This window comes from Parasteatoda tepidariorum, chromosome 6 (genome assembly GCF_043381705.1).
Source record: "Parasteatoda tepidariorum isolate YZ-2023 chromosome 6, CAS_Ptep_4.0, whole genome shotgun sequence".
NCBI lineage: Eukaryota > Metazoa > Arthropoda > Arachnida > Araneae > Theridiidae > Parasteatoda > Parasteatoda tepidariorum.
In genome coordinates this window covers 39,161,844-39,187,096 of record NC_092209.1, presented here as the reverse complement: position 1 = coordinate 39,187,096, position 25,253 = coordinate 39,161,844, and the positions used below count along the sequence as shown (strand labels likewise).

The window sequence follows — 25,253 nt, the reverse complement described above, 5'->3', positions numbered from 1 at the left end:
ACACCTTCTAGTTTTACTATTCAATCAAAATGGTTTCGATGTCTCTCATCTCACCTGTCTCACTAGTGATTCAGCACACTTTGATATCATTTTTGTTTCGTTCTTACTTAATATTAATTTGTTTGTGACAATTATGTTTTAAACACATTTTTGCGAGTAACTTACAAATATAATATTGAGGACATTAACTGAAATATTATTATTATTATTATCATTTTTTGTATTCTTCTTTTACTTGTATCATCCACACCGACAAGTAATTGTCTGCTCTAAATACTGAACGTATGGAGTTATTTAAATTCATGTTCAAAAGTATTAATTGTTTTTTTGAATTGACAATTTCAGTCATCTTTTGGGCATTTAAAACTGCAGCATATCACATGAAAGTATTAAATATATTACACAATAAAGTAAAATAAAAGAGAATTCTGATCCTTAGGAACAGATATTAAGTAGTCTCATCATCGAATGATGGAGCACAATTACCTTTTAAACAAATAAAAAAGAATTTTACCTTTTAAACTAAAAATTTGCTTATTTTTAAATAATTTATTAATACTCAAATTGTTGAAAAGATGATATGGTAACGAAGTTTTTTATTTTATTCAGGCATTTATTTATATTTTTTTCATTTATTTTTATTTTATTAAATTAAATGCACACGTTTAAAATAAAAACAAAGCTGTCAAAATTTCATATATAGTTTCGATTTACAATTTTAAGAAATTGTTTCGACCTTGATTTGGAAATTTAAAAGTCTTATTAATTAAAAATTTGAGAAGCCTTATTAACTTTAGACACATAATAACAACAAAAATCAGGGAGTTAAAAATAGAAACGAATATGATCAATAAACAATAAAATCATAAGCAAACTAAATTAATTAATTTTGTGTACGAAATATAATATTTCAAATTAAACATATTTCATATTTAGGGGAAACGTGGAAAATTTGGTCATACAGGAGTTTTAAAAAGTTTTTTTCTCGTGTTTAAACATTTGTTTAGTTGATGATCATTTGATTTCAATGCTCGATGAAACAAAATCCTATGTCGTTTCTGTCTATTAGCAGTAAGTAAATGAAAACAAAATTACATTTGTTATCTCAATTTCATCCAGAACAGAACAAATCAAGAGTTTTGGCAGACAGGCCAGTCAAAGAGGGANTATCTCAATTTCATCCAGAACAGACCAAATCAAGAATTTTGCAGATAGGCCAGTCAAAGAAGGAATTGAATAGTGGCCCGCCATTTAAATAAATAAACAAAAAAATTCACAATGTATATATAAAAAATTCACGTTTTCCCTAACCACAACCAAAATTGATATAATAAAAACATTTGTTTACCTCCAACGTGAAAGATTTATGTCTTCTTAATATCCAACGAAAATTTGATGTAGAATTTCCAATTCTCGGATTCTCTTACGATTAATTTGAAAAATATTGGCCCATCCTTAAAAACGGCTCTGGTTCTTATGCATTCCTTGAATCGTTAAACCAAACCCTCTTCCCACAAATCCAGTATGTTAATTTTTAAAAAGACGTGAAATGCTTATACTAAACTCAATTTATATAGAAGTACATTTTACTGGGTCTCATTTCAAGCATAAATGGCATTTAAATGTAATTGTGAGAGTTTTTTTAAGGCCAATAATTATATAGTATCTAGCGAAAAGTGACCGGACATGCAGTGGTATGGACTTGTAGATGACAGTTTGTACACGTCTAGACGGACTTTCCACCAGTTTTCTATTGGTTGCCATGGAATTGACTTCTGAGCGTCCATCATAGAAGAAGCGAGTACTAGCAGTGAGGATGGTTGATTTGGGTGGCTGTGTAATCCGCATTTTAATTCGTTCCAAAGGTGTTCAAATGGGATTTAGATTGGGGCTCTGAAAAGGCCACATATTTTGTTAAATCATAGCCATGCCATTCTCAATATGGAATGGTGCAGTTATTCTGCTGGAAGAGAGATGGGCTTTCTCAGAAATATTTCCATAGAGTTGAGGATGCAGCATTGTTCAGAATGTCTACATTTCACAGTTCATGTTTTTAACTATAGGAACAATGGGTTCCTGGTCAAACCATGAAAAACATCGCCACATTGTGATGCTTAAAGTGGATAACTTCATACTTTTGGTCAGATAGTGTGATGCAGCTGGATAATAAATTGCTAACTAACATTTCTTTGTGACTTTCAACTGATGATTGATTGCATTATTGTAAGTTTTCTTTTGTATGATTTCATCACACAGAGTAATAATTGCCTTTTTGGGTTTCAAAAGCTTTACAAATAGGTATTGCCCCTGTATTTGTAATATGTAGTGAGGTAATTTATATTATGAATTGAACAACAAACAATTCATTACTATTTCATTCATAGAAATTCGAACAATAATTCTAATGCAACTGTTTGATTGAAGAGACTTCATTTGAGATAGGCCATAAAGGGAATAAAATAATTTTATTTGTCCAAAAATGATGAAATTGCAGTTAAAATTGTTAAATGAATAGAAAAAATATCATAGAACCATTTAAAAAAAACTTTTATATTGGAACATTATCTCTATTGAATCAATGTAAAACATAATCTATGAGTTATGCAAGTAGAATAATATTGTATATGTATTCCTTTACAGCAATGTTTAATATGTTTTTAATATGTAATATGTTTAATAATATGTTTTCCTTCACAGCAAACAATTATTAAAAATAATTATAAAAGAAAAACTTTCTTGGTTTGGAGTGTGTTTACAGTAACAAAGGCTCCAGTTTACTTAATATTAAATATAATACCATAGATAATAGTAATTTACCATTTTGTAAAGCTTGCTTCATTTCATATGAATTTGAAAGAAGATCTTTAAAACATTTCACAACAGTTTCTTCCCTGGCATACCAATTGCGAATAACACTCTATAGAAATGTACAAAAATATTAGAAAACAATGTATATAACAAAAATGCTAAAATGTTTTTACAATCATAAGATTAACATCAATATTCTAATTCACGTATAAAACATCAATAATAATATAAAATCCTTACCTTTAAAAATGTATATCATATTTTTTTTTTTATAATCAAGTAGGAAAATTTCTACTAACATTTTCTTTTGGGACAGTTTTTCATCATTAAATAGCACTGTAAACACTGATTTATCATTTAAGAAAATCAGATTTTACCTCAACAAAATTGGAAGTTGACAGGAAAAAAACACATGTTTCAGGGAAAAAAATATTAATAAATTATGCAGAGATGTAAACTTGATATGATGATTTTCTGTTATAAAGGAGCTATTTTTTGCATCAACATAGCGAATTTAACATAAACAGTAAAATGTGTCATGAAACACCTAATTTATGTACTACTAGTTGCATGTTTTTCAAATAATTAAATAAGCTACAGTATATTTTAATTACATCAAAATTAACAATCAGAAATGATAAAAGTAGCAAAAAAAGTAGTAGTTGCTTCAATTATTATAAAACAAACAAAACCCTTCATCAGTAAATAATACTTTCTATGCACTAAATGGCTATCTTAACTAAAATACACTTATCTCATTAGGAGACATAAGCCTGCGAGAATTTTAGGAAACAAATTTATACCCACTTCACAATTAAATGCAATCAACTAGTTAATACAAACTGAATTTAAGGAATTGTAGTTATTTTATTAAAATGTAACAAAATATCAAAAAAAGAAAATTATTATAAATTACCATAAATCAGTAAAAGATGGCATCCCTAAATTATACCTCGTCAAAAGATATAATTTAAAATAATGCCAATTCATGACATAAATTAAGATAATTGATTATTTTTACTGTGTTGATATAAATGTCAGCCTATTTCACTAAATTGTTATGTGAATAAACAAAAGTTTATTGTAAAAGATAACAGATGTTAAGATAAACATGCAATTTTATTTTTAAGTAAGTAAAAAAGTGTCAAATATTTATTTTATTTTTTTAAATTAACAATAAATTTTATCTACTTTCCACAAAATTTCAACTTTTGAGATTTTTATAAATGTGAAATTGCATACAAAATTGTAATGTTTTATAACTTGCAGTTCATTAAGAATAAGATAAAAAGAATGAATATATGAAGGCATTACAGTGAATACAACTAAGATAAAATTGTAATTGAAACTAATAAAAAAAGCAGGGAAAGTATAAACATTTTTTAAACCACTGAATAAAATGTAGGATTTTCAGTCACAGTTCACTTACACTTTTTTAAAAAAATAAGCAGTAAAATTAAAATTTATTACTGTTATGAATTGCTTAAATAATGATAGATGTAAAACATACCTGAAGTAAGTTTTTAGCTAATCGTACTTTTCCAGTATAAATAAGTAATAAACGTGCATTCAACTGTTCAATGATTTCTTCTTTAAGATTTAATGAATCTATTTTTACTTGCAATGGTAGAACTGGGTCAGAATAACCTCTATTAACCCCACCTGTGATTCCAGACACTTGATCTTGCCAGCCACCACCAGTAGTTAAAAGTTGCTCAACATGCAAGACCTAAAAATAAATAATGAGTTACTTTGAAAAATATTTAACATTTTATTTATAAAATATGTGGCATAAATAAATAGCTATTAATAAAGCAAATGTTTATAAACCGAAATAGATACAAGTCTTGCTTTCCCGGGCACCTGATGGGAGGAGAAAAAGAGGAAAGCCAAGAATGACATGACAAGGATAAATGCAAATGGATTTTAGGTGGGTACAATTTAAGGGTTTAGAGAAAGCCAGAGATCAGGGAGCATGAAGAAGTAGGTTGTATGTGTTAAGCGCCAAACAGTTTCAAGAGCCCAAGTAAGTAAATATTTTGAAAATGTAGCCTTTTTGAAACAATTTTTGTTAAAATATTCAGTGAATAAATTTCTAACCTACATTTTTTGTTTATAAGCAGAAAAAGGAGTTTCTAATTCATGTTTCAGCATTCTGCAGTTTTTTAGGTATTCACTTATCAGCAACTGTTTAATCTTTATGTATTTACAGATTATAAATAATATAGCTGATGCAGATGTGATGATCAAAATTGTTATTTAAAAACAGTGCAAGCAATTTTAATTATATACCAAACACTTATAATTTACTCACAGCATGAATTACAGTTAGCTTGTCATACATTTTTCCAGAAGCAGACCATAAAGCGGCAATTATAGCTCCAGCAAGAATACTGCTTGTGCCCATTCCTTAAAATAAAGCAAAACAATGATATAGCTCTTAATCAAATGATTAATTTAATTAAAATAGCAAAGAAATATTTAAATTGTAATGACTGTACTAGTTTATGCATGGTGTAGAATGCATTCAAAATTAAAACTACATACTGCTAACATAATAACCAGAAATACTACTAAATTTTGATGCATTAATTAAAATTAACACTTATCATATTCTATGTAACTGCAGATTTCATGTTACAAAGTCAATGTTAGGAATTTTTTGAAAAATTTTCATTTTGAAAATTTTCATTGAAATTCTAAACAATTATCAAAAGTTTCTTCCAACTTTTCCATTATAGAAACACTTTACCTTTACTGTTTCTTGATACAAAAAGCCAATGCTAGTTCTCACACTTCAAAACAAACTGCAAAATAGCTGGATGATAATGTAATAAACATTTGAGAGTGGCCTGCCTTATTCCTTGATTCAGAAAAAAATTCATATGGAAAAAAGAAAAATGAACTGGAAGAAGCAGGAAAGACAAGTCAAAGAATGGATAGAAGATTTAGAGTAAAAAAGGGGGGAAACAACTTTTGACACTTTTGAACATTACAACTGGAACAAAACAATTTTCAAAGTCTGTTTTAGAATCTATGTCAAGACAGTTTCAAACGGTTATTGATGTTAAAGAAGAAAGAATTAAGTAACTACTAACTTTCGACACTTTTGAACATTACAACTAGAACAAAACAATTTTCAAAGTCTGTTTTAGAATCTATGTCACGACAGTTTCAAATGGTTATCGATATTAAAGAAAGAATTAAGTAACTACTAATTTATCTGTATCTATAAAGTTGAGACATCTTTAAATGTTTTTTAAAGAAACTTTTGATATCTATTTTAATTTCTTGTAAAGCATTTTTTGAAAGTCTCAAATTTTTTGCTCCATACTATAAGAATATCAACTGCATGTATTAACAAAAAACATTGAAAGCATTTATTTGTTTTGTTATTTATTAAAAATTGCATACTATAGAAGTAGTAGTACTGAGTTTTGCTTCCATTACACATGCTTAAAGCTCTAGCTTAAAAGATTCACAACTGAAGCTCCTGCACTTTAAAGCATCCTAGTTAATCTCCCTGAAACATGTTATGAAATACATATATTTTACAACTAATAATCTTCCAATCCAATGTTAAGTAATTTTTCCACTGGATGAGACTGTTTAAAGTTTAAGTAATGCATACTAACATTCAATAAATTGCAGTTTTACTTCACTACTCTTTAAACTCCCATCTTGTCAAGAGAACTAGCTCTCCGATTTATAATAATTATGTTTATTTAACTATAAACTTATATTTTAAAATGCAATCTCTGTATTTATTAATAATTAATGCCTCGGTTTTCTATGAATTGTCAATATTTCTTCAAGAATACAGCATTGCAGAATTAAATGAGAAAAATACAAAGCAAAGGTAAGCATTTACAGGGTATCTGCTACATTTTAGATTTTCAAATTCATGACTTTTCATGATTTTCCATGACTAATTCCAAGAATTTTTCATGACTTAATGAAGTTGCTATTTTCTCCAACAAAAATGCAACAATAAATTAAAAAAAGCATTATAATAACATTATTTGAAATAGGCATAACCAAAACTATTATACTCTTCATCTTCATATTTATAGATTTTAAACTTAAAAAACAGAGTAAGGAAAGAGTTGAAACAATAAAATAGCTGAAAAAAATACAAAAGCAAAAAAATTTTTTTTCTGCAGAATTATATACTTTTCTTGTTCATCAGAAAGGAAAGAAATACTCCTGATTTTTCTGTTCATTTCGGAATAAAAAAAATTCGCCAATAACTGGTTTGCTTCAACTAGAATTTTAAATTGATAAAATTAAAAAAAAAATAATAATAAAAATTCTTGAATCACAGAAGAGAGTTTAAAGGATAATTCGCTCTAGAAATGATAGTTTTTCTTTCATTTTTTGAAAGAACACCATAATTTTCAAAGAACATGATAAAATCATTTTATATTCAAATAAAATATGACTGAGTGGTGATTTTGTTAGAAATTCAGATATTTGGAACAGGATGAAATTGGGGGGAGGGAGATTCCATTTTAAAAATTAGATTTTTCGGAGATCTAAATCCATGACTTTCCATGATTTTTTTAGAAAAAGAGTAAAAATCATGACATTTCATGGCAAATTTTGTTCAATACCGAAATTCATGACTTTCCATGATTTTTCATGACTTTCCAGGTGCGCGGATACCCTGCATTTATTTCCCTTTCTACTTTTTATTCATTTTTCAGTGTGTGTTTTCTAAAAAATACACACCAAATGTTATGAAAAAGAAGAAATTATCGGCAACATTACTCCTTATTTGTATTTAATCAAAGAATAAAACTGATTTACAGAAATTCAGAAAAAAGACTAAATAAGAAAATAATATTTAAAATGAGTCAAAATGGAAAAGCGCTAAAAAGCACCTAAAACCAAATTTGCCTTATTTTAATAATTTAGGAAGTTAGAAACACAAATCAAGCAGAAAACGAAGAGTATTTAAAGATAAGTAAGTTAGAAAAAAACAGCACTTCAACAGGGGACACACTGTCTGCCAACAAACAGGAGCCTTTTTGTCGCCAGTGGTAATACCAAAAACTGACTGTGCCCCGAGGCCCCACAATGGATAAACTAAATATGAAAAGCAATTAAAAATTCAAAAATTAAAATATAAATGCAATGAAAAATTAATGACGTACAAACACAATTCAAAAATACACACAGTAAGACTGGATAATGAAACAACCACATGTAAGAAAAATAAATAAAGTCACAGTTAGAATTCATTTGTATTGTTTTTCTTTTGTTGATATTTGTTTAATTAAATGATAGAAAAAGTGCAATAAAATTTTCAGGAAAGAAGTTATTCTTTGGTATTTTATATGGGTTTTTGAGTCACTACGGATATATTTTTTCGAAAGAATTACAAGTCAGGAACTTTAGAAACTGATCATAAGAGGTAAAGGTTCCATTATAGATATGGTTTTTGATCAAAAATCTGCAGTGCTTAAGCAAAATAATGAAAGCGCGCATATGTGAGAACAATATTTGAATTAATCTTGAATTATAATTCAAGATTAATTCAGGCATAGAATTGAGGATACAAATAAAGGTAATACAATACATCTTACCACATCCTTGAGGCAATAAAGACCAAGATTGAATTTCAAAACCACCACCGAATTTTGAAAGAAGTTGATCTGCTAAAGCTATTAGAGAATTACTGTCAATGATTTCAGTACAAATAATTGCTGCTTTAAGCAAAGCTCCTAAAATAAATGAAAAATCGATTTAAAAATATATTAAATTATTAACACAACAATGAGTATGTAGAAATTACACTAACTTAAAAAGTGAGAGCTTAAAAACATTTAATAAATGAATAATACGAAAATTATTTTGCTTACAATGAATGAAACTGCAAAAAATTATGATATATTCACAGAGTTAAGCAATTTCAGATATTTTTTCTCATCTACATGAAAAAATAAATAAATAAAAGAAATACTTGAAGAAAAGAAATTTCAAGTAAGTTTTGTTAAACAGGCTGATAAAAGTACCTTTAACAATAACTGTTTTTATTCCTTATTTTGAAATTTTATTCTTTATTTTAGTTTAAGGTTAAACTGGAATTTCATATCAAAATTAATAAATAGTATTGAAATGTTAACAAATTAAATGTAAATTCTTTAGAACGAAATAAAAAAAATATTCAAATACTGTGAGCAAATAAAATAAAGAAAAATGTTCAAGAAGTATAGTAACTTTTACGGATAGAAACATTTTCACTATATGTAAAATGTAAGCATATGAAAACTAAAAGTTGGCAAATTTTGTAATACCTTTTGCATTTGGCTGATCATAGTTTAAAATATCTTTTATGTCTGTAATTATAATTTCATGATGCAGTTCCCCAATTCCAATTTTTAGACGAATGTGAGGTCTAAAAATATTTTAGAATATGTTATAAAAAATAGTCGTAGTATTTGACGATCATAAATAAGTAAATATGTAATTTTTAAGTATTAAAAAATTCTTAATTAGCATTTTATAGAATCTAAAGTGCACTTAACTCTAATAAATATTACTGATAAAAAATTGTGAATTTGATGAATAAACAGATTTTAACAACTTTACTAATTATAGATCATCACTATCCAATTTTCACATAATACAAAACAATTAAGTTGCTTGATAACACTAAGGAACAAATGTGTTGTTGCATTTATGCAAATACTTGATATTGCTTAATTCGGGTGTCAGGATTTCAAATCTGAAATTAATTTAGCTCTTAAAGGTACAGATTTTTTTTTTAACAAACATATTTAGTCAATTTTTTATCGAAATGTATAATTTTAAAAATGTTACCTATAACAAGGGGTCACATTAATTTTGTGACATACTTCTAGGGAGTTAGAGCATCAGGATAGAAATTGCAGAGGAATCCTTGATCAGAAATATCATTGTACTTGGCTAGGAGCGTTCCCAATTATGACCTCTTTGGAAACATACGAAGAAACAGTTCATTACAGGGAAACACCCCTAGCGACGTATGACATTTCCAAGCATGGGTGTCAAAAACTTTTTAATCCTGATGTGCCCTAACTCCCCTTAAAGCTTGTCGCAAAATTTATGAGACATCCTAGTATATATAACAATTTTAAACTTGTACATTTTGACAAAAAATAAGACTAAAATTTAAATTTTTTTTTATAAAAAAAATACAGCTTAGACAGAAAAACAGAGATTGCAGATTTGATCAGTGATACAAAGGTATCTAAGATATATTAAAAATTCTCATGCAACAGATAGGAAAAAAATTTGTTCTCTAATGTAATTTACACAAAAAACATAGAAACGAATAAGTTATCAGTGACACCAGTATGAAACAATTGGTCGAAAAAAATTGAAAGTTTTAATATTTTGAGTTTTTCAATTCTGGGTAAAATTGTATGGTGTTTTTTCTTATTTAGAAATATTTTCTCACTGTTAGAGATCAGACATTATTATTATTGCAGAAGGGCAAACATATAAAATGTTTTCATAGCAACAATTCTTTTCGTCTGATTTTTTCAAATACCCAAGAAAATATAAAAAGGTTTTAATGACAAAATTAGGACAAGGAGTAGATTAAGAGAGTACAAAAATATTTTTCCCTTTTATGGTGAAGAAAATTATAATCAGTCAAAGTAGTTTTCCCTGGAAAGTTCAGATTAAAAGTTAATTTAATTCATAATAAATTCATATGACCATAGATTTATGAATCCCGGTTTCCTTGCACCATAAAAATGTGAGATCATTAGCTCAAAAGTCTAAAGGAAAAAAAAGGGAAAGTGACTGAAAAACAAGTTCGAAAAACCACCGGAAAATTCCAAATGACGATAACTGACTTATAAAGAATAATTCAATTTTTTAAAGTGCTATATGAGATGAAATGTCTTTCCTAGTTGGCCTTTGTTTTTTATTTTTATTTTAAGGTTAATTTCAGAATATTATGAAATTCTAGCATTGCTTAAGATTTTTTTCCTCCTCATTAAGCATGAGTTCTAATTTGTTATTCAACACATGCATACATACAGACCTGCCAACCCCAGAAATTTAAAAGGCCTGACTGATGTATAGCATAATAAGCAAACCAATAAAGATTTAAAAAAGAAATCCTCTCATTTCTTAAATGAATTTATTTAAGCAACCTTGTCACTATGATGCAAAAAAATTATAACAACAAAAAAACCTTGTCTTATGCCTGATATTTAACTAGTTGAGTGATGAGATAAGCTACTTTTCATTCTATAACCTGTTGGTTTTTAAAGAAATATCTTTACTCCTAGAAATTTTGTTCACCTCTGCATATGAAAAGACTGTAAAATGTAGTTAAATTGGTGATATGGCTTTAGACAACACAAATAAAAAAAAAGAAGATAAAAGTAGATAGCAACCAAAGAATTATAAGTATTTATCTTTACATAATGATTAGAAAAGCCTTACAGATTTCAGTTCTAATAAATTTTTACAATTTATAATGTCTTATAACAATAATCTGCAAATTTTAATCACCACAGTAAAAAATGTAGTGTTGATTGAAATAAAAATATTTAGTGTTTCTATGAACAAGGAATTATTTATTTCATATTTAAACAAATCATAACTTACTCAGGAATTCTGCAAGCTCGAGCACCAATGGGTTTCTATAATAATACAAGGGAATCAAAATGTTAGTTATTAAGTTAGAATCTAACAGTAAATTATTAAATTAGAATAAAAGTATCAGATATTGAATTAGAATACAAGTGTAATGTATAAAATTAGAATTAAAATGCAAATTATTGAATTAAAATCAAAATTTAAATCATTAAATTAGAATTTAATAGTAATCTAAATAAAAAACGTTTCAAGGATATCCAGCTGGTGAATTTTTTTAATTCAAAGCAATGAATAGATATTGTTTTTGGTTGATTCGAAGCTAAACGGCAAGTATTGTTCTCCTATAAAGGCTATCAACACGCAAAATTATGTTTCCCATATAAAGCACAAAATTAAATTCAAAATTACGAAAAAATATTTAAACCAAACAATTTACAAATAAACAATCTTTTATTAAATATTACATTTGTTATCAAATTTTCAAACAATAAATTTTTTATTCATGCCAGCTGGAGATGTGAGAAATAATGGGTAATTAGAGTCTTATTACTAGAAATATTGACCTATCTATTCATTTTTAATTAATAGGTATTTAATGTGATTATAGAAACCAATGAAGAAACAAAAATGGCTATGAATTGAATACTGAATGATAAAACGCAGATACTTTTTTGTTTAAAGACAGATCTAAATAAAAAATTTGTATAATGTTAAACAGATAAACTAAGAAAAATCTAAATCATTTTTTGTTTCAAATATTTATATTGTTTAATCAACTAGATACACCATGCTAAATGTAGAGTCTTGATTGGAAGTCAACTTTATCTCCACTTTGCTTGTCATGATTAAGCTTGTCAACAGGGTAGCTCAGACTCTTCTACCAGGACACTGGTGTCCCCTACCCTTTCTTCAAGAAGAAGTTGAAGTATCATCAAGAAACAATTCTACACTATTTTAAATTTTTCATAGATAAAATGTGGTAGCCCAGTGGTTACACAATCTGACTCCGGTCTGGTGGAGCCGGGGTTTAAGGTCAGACCGAGATAATGCAATGTATGTGCTTGTGGAATCGAAAGTCATATGGTCGGTCACAGAGCAGTACGATGGGTACAGGGATCTGGAGAAAATTCCCTTCCCCTTCAGATATATTTTTAAATTGAGGAAGCGACCTCATGAAGGAGTAGTGCAACTATCATGTAGGGTTCTGAGCCAATCCTCTTTCACCCATGCAGTGTTCCCTTTTCAAATAAAAAGGCGACCATTCCTGACTTAATCCGCAAGGTGAATGCGCTTGGTTTGTCCAAGTGTCATTAGAAACAACAACAACTAAATACATTTTTTTCTCAAAAAGTAAATAATTTCATAGAAATTTGAAATAACATTCAATTAAAAATGTCAAAATTAATGTTCACTAAAATTATAAAATTTTTTTGTTGATTTATAATTTTAAAAAAAATTTACCAAACAAAACAAAAAATCATTCTTTCTTCTTCATTCTGTAGTTTTAATATTTTTTTTTAAACAAAAAAAGTATCCATCTCAAAAATCAAGTCAAAGTAAATGAGGCATAAGTATTTAAAAAGTACAGAAAAAAGCAAAGTTTAAGTAGAACATCCAAAAAAATATTTATAAAAAGCACCTTTCCATCAATTAATACAGCAACATTTACAACAGAGCCCCCTAATTCGTAGCAGATTGGAGGAGTATCAGACCATCCACCTTGTAAATCTATGCGAGCAGGACACTCAACTGTTACTATGGTTCCCATATCAGGCAAACTTACAGATGATAATGTAATGAACTGTAATAAAATTTAACTACTATATAATATCAAATTTAAAACAAATAAGTGATAATATATATAATAAATTCTAAAATAAATGTTTAATACAGAGACTCTTCAGTTACAGTTTTTTTAAATGTGTTTTGAAGATACATGGCCCACCTAGGCCAATATGGTGGGTAGAGTCTGTCTGCTATGGCTTGCATCAGGATGTTTGATCAGATTGTACTTTTTCAAATTATGTCTTATTGGTTCAGAATCTCTTCTAATGTGTCCCAAGCTTTAAAAGTGGGAAAAGTCAACACACATTCCAGCAGTAGAGAAAAATTGGTGCAAAGGTTGCCCGCCAACCAACTATCCTCTGATATTAGTTATGATTAAGGCCCGGATTTTGATGACATTTGCATTTTTTTGCATTTTTGGACATTTTTTGTCCTTTAGAGCATTTTTTTAGATTTATAGGGCATTTTTTTTAATTCTGGGCCGTATTTTGCATTTTAAAGCATTTTTTAAGTTTTTTGTTAATTTTTTCCAATTTTTATTATTTTTGGGGCATTTTTATTACATGAAATCGTGTTGCCCTCTGATAAAATCGAAGGAAACTTATCATTTATCAAGTCTAACTTTGTTATTGTGTCCTCGACAATTACAAACTTGGAGAAAAAAGAATTGGAACTTTGCGATGCAATAAATTATATTGACGTAGTGAGTTAAGTGTTGCAAAAAGCAAGGGGAAAGATAGCACAAAATGTAGCAGCTAAATTTAGCAAAGTTTTAGGGAAGAACACTGACTTCCAAACAATGAAGAAAATCTCTAGGATATTAACAGGTGAAGCAACATCTTTTAAAATTGAAGAAGAATTGTCAGTAAGTGAGACCGTCTTCTTCAAGTATGCACCAATAACATCAGTAGACGTTGAAAGGAGCTTCTCCAGGTGTAAAAATTTACTTTCAGACAAGAGAAGTTCGTTTACATTTCAAAATATCAAAAATCATTTCATAATCCAATGTCAATAATCCAATCTGATATTTAGTAATATTATGAGATGGAAGTTGTTATATTCATTAAAATTTCTATACAAAATGAAAATGTTTTGGAGTCAATGCATTTTCTTTTTTTTTGTTGTTATTTTAGGATAGAAAACATATTTTTCAAACTTTAATGAACGTAGAACAAGTATTGCATTGCTTTATATTTTTTGAAATGACTCATAATAATTTTAGAGAGCAAAACATTGCTTTGGTTCAATATTTTTACTTTATTTAAGTCATGTCATAAAGCATTTATAGCGCCATTTTTGCATTTTCAGAGCATTAATGGCATTTTTTGCACTTTTTAAAGACATTTTTTGAAATTTTTAAGGGCAGTAGTTGAGATTTTTTAGGTCATCAAAATCCAGGTTCTAGTTATGATAGTGTAAGGTACACATGCACCAGTATTGTTTTCACACCATCAAGAATATATTCACAACAAATGCCAATATCCAACTAGTTTAGTAGCTGTAGTACGGCATTAAAATCCACACCAAAAATATTTAGTTTTTTTCTCTCAATACAGTATGATTATAGCATATTATTACAGTAGAGTCTCAATAATTCGAGGCACGTGGGACTGAGCCCACCTTGAACTTTCAAAAACTTGAATTATCAAAAGCTTAGAATTTAAGAAATATTTAAATAAATGGAAACAAAGCATTTCTTAAATTTCAGTATTTAATTGAAAATATATTATATTAAAAGAATTTTTTTTCATAGGATGATCAGGGTACATTTACTGCATTACACCAAGTTACAATATTCATTATATTATTGAATCAGGTTAATTGCATGCAATAATTGTCTAATATTTTTTGTTTAAACCCACTGTTCATATGTTTCAGTGTTTAATACACGAATTTATTTTTCAATATTCAATCATAGTAATTGCAGTAAAACCAATCCTAGTAATCATTCCACATGTTGGTCATTGTTAAGGAGCAAGACTGATTTTTTCATGATTTCGAATTTACGGGAAACTCAAACAATCGAGACTCTACTGCATGGATATCAGTAGAATGTTTAGCGTAGTTGAAGAACGTTTTTATCCATCTAAAAAATTTTATGAAATTTCTATCACTTACTATTTTTTTTGTCATACATATCAAAAGATTTTTAGTGAATGGTTTAATATTTCTATTAATAACTTAAAATAATCATTAATATCAACTAAAACTAGTTTTTTTCTTTTTTCAAACAAATATGCCCTTCAATAACATTTTGAATTTTACCTTTTATACAAATCCAGCTGAGATATTTAATGTATTGACTTTGTAAAGAAAGGATTGCTGATGAAATTTTCAATATTTTTGTTATTAAACTAAAGGATATTTTTCACAAATTATTTAACTCATTATTCTATTACTTATAATAGAGTGACAGAATTTTCATTACTCTTGAACTTTTTCTTTATCATTTTACAGCAGCATTTTCCTGTTATTAAACTTAAGGACATTTTTCACAATTTAATTAACTCATTGTTCTATTAATTTTTATAGAGTAACAGAATTTTCATTACTCAAGAACAATTTCTTTATCATTTTACAGCCGCTTTTTTTTTGTTATTTAACTTAAGGACATTTTTCACAAATTAATTAACTCATTATTCTATTACTTTTAATAGAGTAACAGAACTTTCATTATTCTAGAACAATTTCGTATCATTCCACAGAAGCATTTTTCAAATGGTTCAGTTTACTGCGCGTTGAAATATTTTAAAAAGCTGTTCATAAAAACCAATATACTATGTTAAGAATAAAAGTTTTGAAATAAATTATTAGAATTTGTAGAGTAATTTTAAACTCCTTATTCCAATTTCCGCTTGTAGATATAGACATGTTCAAAATAATTCATTTCTATCATTAATTAATAACAATTTATCCTTAACTCAGAATTTTTTTTAATCTTAATCAGAACTTATCATAGAGCTACTTCATGATTGAAGGGTTACTGGTTGGGAAAATCCTCCAGTGAAAAGTAAATGAAACATGTGATAAACAGCACAAACACTGACTTAAAGAGTAACCACTAACTCAATCAATTGATTGAAGGAGCGAACAAGCAGAAATTTAACAAACATTCAGAACTGTGCAAACATCGAGAAGAAATTATCAGAAAAGAATTTATAACTGTCAACCGGGACATTGTATAGCTTATAAGCTACTTCATGTGTAACATATGAACAGCAACAGTTGTAGTAGCAAAACATGAGTAAATGAAGTATTTGTACTCAAAAATTCATTTATTTATTAGAGAAATCTCTTAACTAATACTGATGCACTTAATCTTAATCGTAAAATGAATTGTAAAAGATTTAACGATAAAATGTAGCTAAATGAGTGAGGAGCGAGATATCATGAAACTATTGCAAAAGGTAAAAAAAGCATAATTACAAGAGTAATACCAGAGGTATGGTGTACCGTTACCCTTCAAACTTTGGCAAGGCTGTGATTTATTAATTGAATTTTGGTAACGGTTACCCAGGTTCAAAAATAGACACTTGACTAATGAAGTACATGAAACTTTTAACAATAAAAAGTAAATTTTATTATAACTATAAATTAACAACAAACACAATCCCGATCATTTCCAGATGCCTTCATGTGCACTAAAAATTTCAATTTATACACTTTTAAATTTCCAAATGGTTATACTCAAGATAAAACTTTTCGATAAAAAGCACTTTTAAATTTCATATGCCTAACTTACAATTAATTCACACTAAAAGAGACATTTACGAAATAACAATACTAACTCATTCTAAATTTACAAAAACATTTAAACTTTAAGTCCTTGTATTCCTACAGCAGATAATTAAAATTAAATATCCAAGGCTCATCTTAAAATAGGTATCTTAACATCGGATAGAAATAATTTAAAATACGGAATAAAATGCTCTTCTAAAAAGTTACTAAAAAGGTAAGAAATTAGAGTTTATAAATACAAAGGAACTTGCAGATCACCTTCTGGAACGCCCACCGGGCCTGCAGGTAGACTTGTGGACTAGGAGAACCTCGACCTTCCGACCACCATTCAGCTCTTTAGAAACACTTGATTTTCTGCCGAGGAACGCTCACTTCTTGTCAACCGTCTTGAATCTAGCGACACTCCGTCTATCATATCCCGTCAACTATTCTGAGGCTTCAGATCAACTTTCTTCCAGGAAACAGCTCATCCGATCAATGTGGCGTAATTAGTCGCGGTATCCAGGGACTCTTTCCAAATATCAACCTTTCAGCATTTCCGCCTAGATCAACTCATTCCGAGATTCCAGCTAAATCTAAACTCATTCTCGATGATACCGGCTCAGAACATACTTCTAACAGCCATGATAGATCCTGTCAGCGGTGATGTTTCAACTCAACATTCCATCGGGCACGATCCGCACTCCCGTCGTACTACTTTTTCAGGCACTCCCGTCTTACTACTTTTTCAGCCACTCTTCACGCCTCTTATACTTTTCTCAGCAAGGCGGAATAATTCATACTGACCTGTTTACTCGCTCAAAAGTCATCCCGCATCCAGTGGACGTCAGAACAAAAAAAAAATCCACAAGAAAAACCAGCTACAAACCCACTAACACGCCATAAAAGTGATAATCTAAAGCTCCTTAAATGTTAATACAATTTATATCCACAATCTACCCCAAAAATCCCATTTTAAAAGAATAAATAAAAATTTCTCATGAAATATCATAATTTTGATTGCATTTAAATTTTATCATAGTGGTGCCATCTATTGAAAAATAACCCTTCTTTAAAAAGTATTGATACAAAAAAAAAACTTCAATAAATTCCTATTTATTACAATGGTGCATTTTGAAACTGTTGTACCACAGATTTGGTACCTTCTTGAATAACACACATAGATTGTAATAATTACATCCATAAAACAAAAAACTAGAAATTCTTTAACATAATTAATAAAGCCTTTTTTTAATTATTTATTCAATTGTAATTTTATAGTAACTTTCAGGAAGAATGTGTGTTATTTGTCTCTGTTAAACTGAATGCAACAAAATATATAGGTTGGTATAAAATTTCTGCCGTACGCTGTACAGTGTAAATGATATTTATGTCTATTGAATTTTCACTTTTAAAAAGACAACAAAAAGACATATATTTTTTAAAATTGATCTGCGTGAGAAATTTCAGTGAATAAAAAAGATACCAACAAAATACATACCTCAGTAACAGTTTTCACAGAATTCTGTATCATTATTTGAGCAGCTCTTTCAAAATGTCTAGCAGATCTCATAATGTGGTCTGGTCTATCCATCCAATTTGATCTCTCACGAAGAAGTGCTTTCATTCCAGCCACAGTATGGCCAACCTAAAACAAATATAAATACTAAATCTTGCTCCATAAAAATTACTAACTTACCATGCGAATTTATAGCAAAAATTTAACTAAAACAAAACATTAACTAACTAACTAACTCAGTGGCGCGACAGCCCATTAAGAGGGCCAAGGCCGACTGTGCCCATCTCAGTTTTCTTGACCTTGGGCTCTGGGGTGCAAGAGCATATGTTCCGGTCAGGTGGTCAGCCGAACGCGGAACCCCCAGTGTTAGTTCCCAAGCATGCTTGGTACTCATTTTATCGACCCACTGAAGGGATGAAAGGCTGAGTCGGCCTTGCCCGGCCCAAGGATCGAACCAAGGACCTGTGGCACGGCAGCGCGAAGCGCTACCACTCAGCCACCGGGCGTCACAAAACAAAACATTACAGTACATAAAATTTATTTTAAAATACAGTTTATAACAACAATTTACACTGCTCAAATTCTAAGAAATCAGAAAAATAAGTAAAATAGAGCCGTGGTTACTAACACCATTGGAGTAAGAGTAATGGCAACTTTTTCAAATGATTTTTTAACTGCATAAATAACTATGAGTAATTAGAAATAAGTAGTGATCGTGCATTATTTCAGATTGATTATCTGGTCTGGGAAGTAAAGATATGTGATGCATAATGTTGACTGCTTGTATTCAAGGGTAGAAACTAAGAAATATTAGTCACTTTCAGTTCTTTTCCCCATTTTTTAAACCTTTCAACATTACCTACATTATATGTCTTCTGCGTCAATCTGAGTCATAACACAGCTATTCCATTCATAATGAATCCTCATTGTTGAAGAAAGTATCAGATTTAGGTTTTATTTAATATACTCTATAGATTTCTAATATATATTTAATACCCTGGGTAAAATTACAAAAAAATCTATTGTGGTGCCATCTGATGAGTTCCTTTGATACTAGTATATTATATACATTGGAACAGAAAAGACATTCAAAAATTAAGTTATAAGTGTTCTAAGTTTCTTTTTATTAATAACATGTACAGCAGTTAAAAAGAAAAAACAACTTGTTGAAATAATTTTCAAATGTAAATTTTAATGCTACTCACCAATAACAATTCAAAAGCTTTGTCCCAAATTCGGTTATTACCAGGACCACTTCTTAAACCTCCAGTTTCACCAGACATTATACTAAGAAGATCAGCAACATTACTCAGAGTTCGTGTGTAAACAACTGATCTTTGATAAGATAATAACACTGTAATATAATATTTAAATTAATTACAATTTAACAACTTAGTACGAAAAATAATCTACATAAAGTACTTACAAATCATGAATATATATATATTATATCAATTTAAAAAATTATAAAAAATAACCTTTTAAAAATAAAAAATTTGCTTATAATATCGAAACTGAAGGTAAAGAATGCAATGAAAATATATAAAACATGGCTAAGCTTTTAGCCCAGGGGTTTCAAATTCATGGTCCATGGTGTTACTAGGTCATGCAGCTGGCTGAGAGTCTGAGTCAAGATAAATCTTAGAGTCTAATACCAGTTTTTCAGGATGATTCAGCAGTTCTAGTGATATGTGACATTATTCTAACTCCATGGTTACTCAAAAAACTCTCCCTTGGGAGTGATTTGAGGGTAAAACTGGTCCAGTGTTAACCCTTTTGGAGGACAGACCATTTCAAAAATCTCATTAAGGTTTTTAAACGTCAATTATTTGTTTTTGAGTTTTATTACAATTGCAATAGCCAAGTGAATAAAATAAAGTTATTAATTTTATAAAAAATATTTTTTTAGTTTTTTTTTTGCACAATATTTCTTGCTACTTAATTGCTACATCTATATACATTTATATTTTTATTATATATTTTACTTGTATATTATATAAGGGAGCCTAAAAGCTTTGACAAAATTGGTGGTCTACACAACTAAAAAGGTTGGGAACCATTGTTCTAGCCATATGATTTAGGTGCATCCTTTAATTACCCTGATGGAACCACTTAGTAATTTTGACCACGTGTAGAGCATCTGAAATCATAATTCTTTTCTTAAATTTTAATGACAAACTTTGCGCTATATGTACAAACTTCCAGATTCAAACACATGACCCATAGCTCTCGTCCAGAAATGTTAGCCAAGGCCGAATTAATTTATTGGAGTCCTACATCTCAAGAGCAATGAAATATAAAATATTCAGACTGCATGAAACAATCAATTACAAGTTTATAGTATGAAAATTTACAGTTTTGAGATTTATGTTCCTTACCACTGTCCAAAGTATTCATGATATTTTGGGTCCACCCCTCTGATTGAGCAGCATAAAAATAAGGAAGTAAGTATGTATCTTCATTTTGGCATAGCACCCTTTTTATAATTTCACATGAAGTTTTAGAATATTGGTTTCTAAAACAATAAAAAATACTATTCATCAAACGTTACTGTACAATATATATAAAGCAATAATGAATTAGATTATTCTGTTCTTAATACCTCCTTTGGTTATAGACTTTTTCATAATCAATATTTTCAGCTAACTCAATTAAAGAAAAGCGCTTACTTTCTCTCCACCTGACAAAACAACAAAAATAAAATCATTATATTACATTATGTATGAGATAAATAAATGTGTCATTTTAATAGTTCTTAACTAAGTAATAAATTTTAAAAATTATAGACGTGACTTGATTTGCTTCTTTAGTACGGAAAGTTTGATTTACTTTCTTTTAAATTTTACATTCAGTAGTAACTGAAATTGTGATATTTAAGTTTGTTTCCTGTCTAACTTGCATTTAAAAACAACTCACTATAATTATACTTTCAGACGAAACAAAAATAAAGACTTATATCATAATTTCACATAATTATGGCTAAAATCATAAAATAATCATCAAATAACAAGTATACTTCCTTATGAAAAGGGTATTATATTACACGAAATGTTGGAAAGGTATATAGCAGTTGCCGGATTAAAAACTTCATTCGCTTCAAAAATATATAAATATGAAAAAACAGTCAGCATGTTTCAAGCGCTTTAAAGATAGATACCCATTTTCAAGACTTTCTTCGACATAAATGTCTGGCAAGTCTTGAAAATGAGCACTTGTTTTTGAAGCGCTTGAAACATGTAGACTGTTTTTTCATATTTGTATAATTTTGAAGCGAATGAAGTTTTCAATCAGGTAATATCTTACTACTTCAGTTTCTTGGGATTATTTACTTAATTTGTGTAAAGCAATGTTCGAAGGAATAAAACTTAAGGGAAGTGAAAACAGAACACCATAAAAAAATTTATTTTTTCTTCGTTCCGATACATTTACTTACATTTTCAGTAATGATTCATGATGTTCAGTGGGCCTATCACAGAAAAAGAGTTGAAGAATATCCTTTAAGGAAAAACCAGGTGGATAAAGTTTAGCATTCGCAAGAGTTTTTCTCAGGTTGAGCTAAAATAAAGTGTTACAAGCTGCTTAGTTAAAATAAAGAGACCATATACTTAAAAATTTGAGTACAGGCTGCTTAAATGCTTTTTTTTTTTTAAGAAAGGGCACAATAATACAAAATATTTTTAAATTGGCATTAAATTGTCTCAAACACATATTATTGGAGGAAAATAATGATACTATAATCACATTAGGATAGCTTTTAGTCAGTAAAAGTACCACAACAAATTAGGTTTATAGAGCACACAGATGAGGCAACACATTAACACTAATTAATACAGCTATAAGAAATAATACATTATTTTTTAAGAGACTAAAAAAAGGTTACAATATCTTCATTTTATCAGGTAAAAACTGATAAAAATTAAGGGTTGAGATAAAATATAACGAATAATAAATACTTATGCTAAATGCTGAAAAAAAAAAATTTGTCCCTTTCAAAAAGTTCAGTGGAATAATTACATTATCACCCTAAATGCTATTAACAAAAATCATTCAAAATCCCCTTCCTCCAAAAAATAAGGCCGAATCAATGCACCCTAATTTTTTATGATGTTTTTTATAAATATACCAAAAAACACAGAGTTTCATTTAAGTAACAAAAAAAAAAATTATGTAAACTTTTAAAGCTAATTTACTCATTGACTAAAGTGGGAAAATGGGTAATTATCTGTGTTGTAAATTTATTACCATAATATCAGAAATACCTATTACAACAATTAAGAATTGGAGGTTTTAATAATGAGCTTGGCAATTTTTTATGTTCCCAGCAAATACTCTAAAAAGTCACTTACAACCTCTATCTATTAAGCTTTTTATTTATTATGTATACATATACATTTCAAAACAAAAGTAACTGTAAAAATATAGTTGTATTCAGAACTCTGAGTAGCTGCACATTAGGGGCCATTCAAATATTATAAAATACATAGGAGGACAGAGGTTTATTGATTTGTTCATTTCTGACTATAAGGAGTCTAGGACTGGGGTATTAGAAAATTTTGCAATTTTTCCAGTTTTTATAATTTTTTCAGCAAAAAGGTCAAAATTTCTTTTACTGTAAAAAATTCCTTGTGGATTCTAAAAATAATTAAGTGGAAGAAGAAAAAATTACTTTTTGAAATTTTTTTTATGCAAGAATAAGAGTATGATAAAAAGTATGATTTTAGTTTTGCTGACAATGAGGTCTTAAATCAAAATATGATTCAGGTAATATTTGAATGGTCCCTTAGGCAAAAAGTTATGATAAGAAAATAATCACCATATGAGGATCCCATATATCTTGTTCATTTTTCTGTAGAAATGAAGACAAACAGAAACTTTCTGCATTAAAATTTACAGGAATCTAAAATAAATAAATAAATGTGAAGGAATTTTAACTAATCGATCAATATAAGTTTTTAAACTAAGCAAAGAAGGTTTACCGTCAGGATCTCATTTTGGATGTGTTTAAATTTTAATTTATAGATATAACACTTTTTATTTAATAACATTTATTAGTTACATATTTTATCTTATTTTCTTATTATTTTAACACATACTAGGAAGGAATTACTTGGCACTTATGTTTTAAAAGGCAAAGATCTCCAGAAATCAAAATTCAAGATAGAATAGAATTGAATTCATCAATTGTAACAAAGAATTAACATTTTATTATGCTATTGATAACTAAAATACAGATAACCATAATTTTTTTCTTTTACGAAACAATTAAACAATTTACTTTTACCTCAACAGAAATTTATTTTTCTTCCATATATTTCAACCCAAATCCAGGTAGGTACACTTTTAAAAAAATTACATTTACATTTAGAAATAAACAATATTCAGGAATAAGAATAAAAATGTGATGATTATAAAGTTGAACAGCTTATTATTAGAAATAAATTATATTAAGCAATAAAAATAAAAGCACAACAATGGTTTTAAAGTTGAACAGCTTATACTAGAAATAAAGTACATAAAGCAATGTAAATAAAAAAGACAATCATTATTTCAAAGTTGAATGGCTAATTACTTTAAAAGTCAAAGAAATTTGGTTGAGTTACTGTAGAAAATTAAAAATGATTATAATGTTAAAAAAAATTCAATATTACTTTTAGACAAACTTTGTTCTCAAGACGTTTCGAGAAAATATTTTTTTTATAACATTATTTATTATTGGTATTATACTGTTAACAATTATGTTAAATGTTAAGGAGAAATTATCAACTAATTAAAAAATCCGATACACTTAAGGACAAATACTAGTTAAAAACATGTATCATCATAGTGGAAAAATCATAAAATTTTATCATCACATTTAAAACTTATAATAAATAATTATAAACCTATAAATATTTATAATAAAAGCTTTGAGATATAAGTTCAGAAAAGGTAGAATGATTAAGGAGTTTTAATTTTAAGAAAGAGAAAAATAGTCAAATAAATTTGCAAGAATTCCTCTATCAAAATCAGTGTGACATAATATACAGATAAATTGATAAACAATGACAAAAATCCCCATGGCATAGTTCCATAGAGCTGTATTTATAAATGATTAATAGACTAGCAGTTTGCAGAAATGCACATTTCTTACTTTTCATGTAATCACAAATATCTTGTTCATAACCATGACATAATCCTATTGATAAAAATCATACTTCTTGTAAATCTAGTTAAGGGCGATTCCACGAAAAGTGGTCCTGAGTGACTAAATTTTCAAAATTATCGTAAAATCAAAAATGATACAATTTCGGAATCTAGAAAATGTACATTTTTTAATAGTTAAGATAGTTTTTTGAATTACAAAAAATATTTATGTGAATTCTAACAGAAGGTGGAACACTATGAATTTTAACAGGAGTTCTCTTCTTTGTTATGTTATATTCCAATGGAGTTCTTAAAATATTAAAGAGCAATAAAATAGTTTTTAGTAATAAATATAACTATTTTACTCTTTTATCATTGTTTAATGTATTTTTTTAATTTGGCCTAAATTTTTTTGCTTGTTTGAAAGTCGATTAATCAAGATAGTCTAATTTCCCAGTAACACACGTAACATAATTTTGCATTTTTTTCTGTAAAAACTTTAGTAAAAAAGAAAATTTAAAAATTTTTTGTTTTATAAATTAAGAAGGCAAGATATGCAACGGAAAAAATTCTCGAATTAAAACTGCCAATAGTTAAAATTTTATAATTAATTTTATTCAAGGTAACACACGTAACGAAAAGTTACGCGCGTTACTGTTATGTGTGTTAGAGGTACTTATACACTTTAATTATTTATTTA

At 28.2% G+C, this 25,253-nt stretch overlaps 1 protein-coding gene across 1 annotated transcript in view; it reads right to left on the bottom strand.

Annotated features, from left to right (window-relative positions):
* Positions 1-2,823: 2,823 nt before the first annotated feature.
* Positions 2,824-25,253, bottom strand: part of LOC107443266 (L-fucose kinase) — a gene marked incomplete at its 3' end in the record, with an annotated part of 49,368 nt that continues 26,938 nt past the window's right edge. The window contains 13 exon segments of the mRNA XM_071182248.1: positions 2,824-2,917; positions 4,319-4,537; positions 5,123-5,217; positions 8,397-8,534; positions 9,108-9,208; positions 11,419-11,453; positions 13,049-13,210; positions 18,413-18,559; positions 19,636-19,784; positions 20,809-20,945; positions 21,033-21,110; positions 21,864-21,985; positions 23,244-23,327. Of these exon segments, the coding sequence (XP_071038349.1) occupies positions 2,824-2,917; positions 4,319-4,537; positions 5,123-5,217; positions 8,397-8,534; positions 9,108-9,208; positions 11,419-11,453; positions 13,049-13,210; positions 18,413-18,559; positions 19,636-19,784; positions 20,809-20,945; positions 21,033-21,110; positions 21,864-21,985; positions 23,244-23,327 (1,561 nt within the window).